The 6,000-nt window shown below is 51.6% G+C and overlaps 1 protein-coding gene across 3 annotated transcripts in view; it reads right to left on the bottom strand.

The window, feature by feature from the left end:
- Positions 1–202: 202 nt before the first annotated feature.
- Positions 203–6,000, bottom strand: part of STAG1 (STAG1 cohesin complex component) — a 1,346,357-nt gene continuing 1,340,559 nt past the window's right edge. For all 3 annotated transcript variants that reach the window (XM_078665875.1, XM_078665876.1, XM_078665877.1), the window contains exon 34: positions 203–1,412. In XM_078665875.1, coding sequence (XP_078522001.1) covers positions 1,389–1,412 — 24 coding nt within the window. In that variant the 3' untranslated portion in view covers positions 203–1,388. The remainder of the gene's footprint in view (positions 1,413–6,000) is intronic.

Genomic DNA, 6,000 nt, shown 5'->3' with positions numbered 1-6,000 from the left:
TGAACAACTAGATTTAGTTATAATCAAAATTGTGTCTAAAACCTTATTGATTGAGAAGACATTTATTATGGTATACTTATTTGAATGAATCTTGAGAGAACTGATTTTTTTTAATACAATTGAAATACAAACATGTAATTGGGAAAAAAAGATGATATAAAACATTTTTACATTCTGTTGGGAGATCAGATAAGCACACATCTATGCAGCAAAACCCTAACAGGATTTATTTATTTTTTTCATTTAATTTACAAAAATATTTATGCAGAGTAGACATTAACATGGTACACCAAACAACTCTTTTGTAGGAGCATCAGATTCAATTGGTTTATTTTCCTTTATTCAAACAATTTTCCAATAATGGAAAATTAATTTATGATGATTTTCAAGTACAGGAAACAAGCAGGGAGGACAGCAATTGATTAGGTGAGAACGTTGTTGATTGTTTTTCTTGTCTGTTTTAGGTGGTCAGTATTTTGTTTGCTGGTATCAGTTGTTAAAAATGTAGACTAAGTACCGATAGAAAATGCTGCGCTGCTGTCTCCAAATGATCTTATAAAACGAAGGTTACCGCTGGAAAAGGGATTAAACGGATATATCTTGTTCAATATCCCATTATAAATACAAAATTAAACGTCTCTCACAAGAGTATAAAATAAGGGAATTTATATCCACATCTGAAGCTCTCGTGCTTTTTGTCGTCCTTTGGCAGGGATGCACTAGGCAAGAAATCTGTCTTTAGAGTAATGTTCATTTTTTCCACACCTCCAACAATAAAAGCCGCGTACCACATCACCAACCAAATCCAGTGTGCTGTCCATCGTCATGTGGTGTGGCCACAGCAGCCAAAATTGTCAGTCAATGAATGACAAGTCGTGTCTCATTAAAAAAAAATAACTTGTTAAGATTTTTCTTTTTAAAACTTAAAAAAGCAAACAAAATAGTTGAAGAGTATCCGTTGTAGTTTTACAGCAGGAAAATCAGTTAAAAAGTGTGTCATCACAATGTTGCTGCTCTCGCAGTGTGCCTAAAAAGAGGCATCCTAACAGTGTTTTCTCATTAGTTCTTGAATATGCAGACAACCTTCCTTGCTGCTTTATCTATCCCGCTAAATGAAGATTGTTTTACCCGGATTCTTTTTTTGCACGCAGATAATTGATGAGAAGGGATTAAATAACATTCCTCTTTGCTGTTTACAATGTCTTCTGCTCTGTCATAGCAGCAAGGCCTTGAGGCCTCAAACGTTTGGTGAATAAAAACAAACTGGTTCACTTAAAAAATGTTTCCTTGTATTTTCCTCTTTTTTATACACAAACGGTCACAGTATATAGGCCTTTAGCTCTAAACAATAGAGTTCTGTATTTGTGAAATAGTGGACTTCATGGTCTTCAGAACATTGGCATTCCAAATCCCTGGAAAAAAACAAACAAAGGTTAGCCTAACACAACAACATTTTGTGACAAAATTCTCATACTATGCTTTACTCCTCAATCCTAGAATTGTTTTTAGTTTCGAAACTGATCATACTTGATGAACATTTTAATTACCAAGAAAATCTACAAAGTATTCCATCGCATGCCATTGTTAGTAACTGCATTAATTTAGCCCAACAATAGACAGCAGGAATTCAGCTGCAAAACACCAATGAATTAATGTTCAAGAATGCAAGACTTGGAGAGACAAGATTTGAGGGATCAGTTGAACAAGTTACTTACCTTCGATAATGATATATCTGTAAGAAACATTAGTTAGTGATAAAGATTCCTTACCTTAGAATTACTCCCAGGCGTCCGACTGGATCTGGAAAGTTTTCGTCAGCAGTGCCCCTGCTCGTCGGTAGGCGTCGTCGTGCGGCTCCGCATACGTCGTTGGAGTCGTAGTCGCCGAGATGACGTCATCAGAGCTACTTAGACGCGCCTATGCGCGCTGAAGTCAGTTCTGTACACGACTTTCCGTGCCAGGAACGCAGAGCCATGCAAGATACTGACTAATTGTGCATTGAAACTAGGGTCCTGAAAGGGATGACCTTAACCCTAGAAATCCTATCGCAGAATGGAGAGGATGGACGGGGCGGTAAGGAATCTATCACTAAATAATGTTTCTTACAGATATATCGTTACCGAAAGTAAGTAACTTGTTCATCTGAAAGAAACAAGTCAGTGATAGATTCTTTACCTTAGAATAGATACCCCAGCAATACCAACCCAGCTGGTGGGTTTGCGAACCAAGATCACACCAGAAAGTCACGGAGAACAGAACCTCCAAAGAAGCAGTCTCTCCGGACTGGAAAGGCAATAATGCTTAGTAAAAGTGTGCAGCGAGGCCCACGTGGCTGCCTGACAGATGTCTTGCAGGGGGACACCACGTCCCAATGCAGTAGTAGCTGACATGGTAGAATGGGAGCGCAACCCCAACGGAGGTTTCTTTTTAGCCAGAGAATAACAGGCCTTGATACACAAGATGACCCAGCGGGAGATAGTTCTCTTGTCTACAGCCCCGCCTTTCGTTGCACCTACGTAGCCAGCAAAGAGCTTGTCATCCACCCGGAATTGTTGTGTGCGATTTAGTTAGAATGAGAGCGCACGTTTTGGCTCCAGACGGTGGAGCCTCTCTTCCTCTCTCGAAGGTTGCGGAGGCGGAAAGAAAGTGGGCAAGGTGATAGTTTGCCCGATGTGGAAGGCAGTGACAACCTTCGGCAAGAAGGAAGGGCGAGTGCGAAGTACAACCTTATACAGATGAACCGACAGAACGGAAGGCTTACAGGAAAGAGCCAGGAGCTCACTCACGCCTAGCGGAGGTGATGGCAACCAGGAAAGCAGCCTTCAAAGTCAACAAACGTAGAGGACAGTTGTGCAGGGGCTCAAAAGGAGGGCACATCAAATAAGTAAGAACTAGATTAAAGTCCCACTGCGGTATAACAAACAGAATAGGAGGGAAAAGGTGTGTAATGCTTTTGAGAAATCTATGTACAACGAGACTTGAAAAGAGTGCTGATTACAGAGCATGAGAAAGGCTGAAATTGCAGAAAGGTAGCCCTTAATAGTGCCCAGAGCAGAGCCCTGCTGGGCCAGAGAAAGAAGGAACAAAAGGACTTGTAAAAGAGGGGCCTGAATATCCCGAACCCGCTGTTCGGGAGGATAAACCCGAAACTGCGCCGAGTCTAGAACTGCTCCGATGAAGAGGAGCTTCTGAGAGGGGCACAGGTGTGACTTTGGCACATTGATGGAGAACCCCAGCTGGTGCAGGAGATCTGCCGTAGTCTGGAGGTGGCTGACGACTGTCTGGGGCGAGCCCGCCTTCAACAGCCAGTCGTCGAGGTAGGGGAAGACTGAAACCCCTAACCTGCGCAGATGAGCTGCGACCACCGCCATCACCTTTGTGAACACCAGTGGGGCGCTGGTAAGGCCGAAGGGGAGCACGGTAAACTGAAAGTGCTCGTGGCCAACCATGAACCGCAGGTAGCACCGGTGGGCCGGCAGGACGGGGATGTGGAAATAAGCGTCCTGCAAGTCCAACGCTACCATCCAGTCTCCTGGGTCCAGGGCAGCCAAGACCTGAGCCAGTGTCAGCATTTTGAACTTCTCCTTCCGGAGGAAGCCGTTGACGTTCCGTAGATCCAAGATAGGGCGTAGGCCCCCCTTGCCCTTCTTGGGCACCAGAAAGTAGTGGGAGTAGCAACCACACCCTACTTCTGGCCCAGGAACGCGCTCGATGGCCCCCTTGGCCAAGAGGGCCGTAACTTCCTCCTGCAGAAGTCGCAAGTGATCCCCCGATACACGGTGGTTCTGCGGTGGCATGGCTGGAGGAGTCGCCTCGAAGAGGAGGGAGTAGCCCCTTCGGACGATCTGCAGCACCCACCTGTCCGAAGTGACAGTGCGCCAGTGTAGGTGGTGATGGCGAACTCTGCCCCCCACTGGCGTCACATGGGCCTGAAAGCACGGACTAGGAGGGTTTTGAGGCGGATGCTGCGGGGGAAGGTGTGGACTGACCTCGCCTTTGACCCCTACCGCCCGGACGGCGGTTACCACGGCTGCCACCGCGTTGGGTATTGCCCTGCGGAGCGTGGCTAGCGGCACGTGGGTGCACCCCTTCCGTGGCCACGAAAGGAGTGATAAGCAGCCGATTGCTGGCGCGGGGCCGAGAGGCCCAAGGACTTGGCCGTAGCCCTGGAGTCCTTAAAGCGCTCGAGCGCTTGGTCTGCTTTGTCGCCAAAGAGGCGACGGCCATCGAACGGCATGTCCATGAGTGTGTTCTGGACATCTGCCGAAAAGTTGGCGGACCTCTGCCAGGCGTGGCGTCTGACCGCCACCGTCGTTGCCATCGCTCTGCCTAGCGAGTCGGTGGTATCCAGCCCACACCTAATGGAATACTTGGCTGCGTCCCGGCCCTCCACAAGGGCTTGGCCGAGTTTGGCCCGTACCTCCAACGGGCACTCTGGCAGCACATCCGCGACCGTATCCCACAAAGAGTGGGTGTAGCGGCCCAAGAGGCATGCGGTGTTGGAAGACCGCAGACCCAGACTAAGGGATGAGAATATCTTCTTTCCATACTGCTCATACCTCTTGGATTCCCTGTCCGGCGGGGCGGACGGGAATGCGGTCTGGGAATTAGAGGCCTGGATGACCAGATTCTCGGGGGTGGGGTGGGTGGACAGGAAACATGGGTCGCCCGAGGCTGGGCGGTGGCGTCTGGCCACATTCCTATCTACGGGCAAACTCGTAGCAGGCTTGGACCAAGTGCCCAGAAGAACGTCGGTCAAGGCCTCATTAAAGGGCAGCAGAGGCTCGGCCGAGCTTGACTGCGGTTTAAGGACCTCAGTGAGGAGATTAGTCCTCATGGCCGCGACGGGGAGCTCAAGGCCCAAGGCCTTGGCAGCCCTCATCAGCACCACACTGTGGGTTGCCCTCTCCTCCGAAGCCACGGTAGGAGGGGAGACAAAACCAGTGTCTGGAGAAGTGTCCAGGCCACTGGCTTCCCCAAGGTCTCCTGTCCAGTCCTCATGAGACTGACACTCCCTGGTCAGAGGGTCCTCAGACCCCTCCCAGTCCTCCTCATCACCCATCTCCTGAAACGACGTCTGGAGCGGCGCCCATCGGGCCTTCCAGACGGCTGAACAGGAACGAAGGTGGAACCGGGGACGGCGCCGCCCGAGGACGGCGCCGAAGGCAACACCTGAGGGTCCGACGCCGGGGAGGTCGTAAGATCCACCGGGGACGAACCAGATCCCGAAGGAGGTCCAGCGGCGTCGGGCCCGAGGGCTCCGGTGGCGCCGGAACAACTGAACCCCTCGGCGCCGGCGGCGTCGGGATAGTGGGGACCTGCGGCGCCGGGCCCGAAGCAGTCGGCGGCGGCGGGGCCGAAGCACCTGACGGCGTCGGGGCCGGAGCCGCCGACCCGCTAGGGGCCCCAGACGGGTCCGCTGGGCCCGGAGGCGCCGCGGAGTCCGTCGGAGGAGAGAGTTTCCTCATGGCCACGAGGAAGCGCTCGATCTCCTCCTGCGACGCGTTCAGCCCAGTGACCGGAGGGTGTGGAGCTGCACGCGGCGCCCACGACTCCGACGGAGCCGCGTGGGTGGTGTCACCCGAACCCCCGGCCGCATCGCACGAGCGTCGGGGGGAGTCTGAAGAGCGATGACGCCGCTTGGACTTCTTGTGCTTACCTGACGACGACTTCGACCCGGAGGAGTGCGGCCTACCCTCGGAGCTGTGGTGTCTCCGAGCCCGCGACCTGTCCCTCGACCTCCCATGGGATCGGGACCTCTCACGGCGCGGGACCGACTGCCGGAGTTCGAGGCGCCTGCGGGACCGCTCCCGCCTGGCTTTCGAAGAGAGGGCCTGGCAGTCGGAGCAGGCCTTGTCATCGTGGTCGACGCCTAGACAAGACAAACACACGCGGTGAGGATCCGTGACCGACATCAGGCGGTCGCAATCGTCACAGTGCTTGAAGCCGGGCATCCCTACGGCACCGTTCGGAGTCGAGAGACTTCGAAAACAATCAAAA

The sequence above is a fragment of the Lissotriton helveticus genome, chromosome 11 (assembly GCF_964261635.1).
Source record: "Lissotriton helveticus chromosome 11, aLisHel1.1, whole genome shotgun sequence".
NCBI lineage: Eukaryota > Metazoa > Chordata > Amphibia > Caudata > Salamandridae > Lissotriton > Lissotriton helveticus.
The sequence above is the reverse complement of the archived record's forward strand: the minus strand, read 5'-3'. Positions and strand labels throughout refer to the sequence as shown.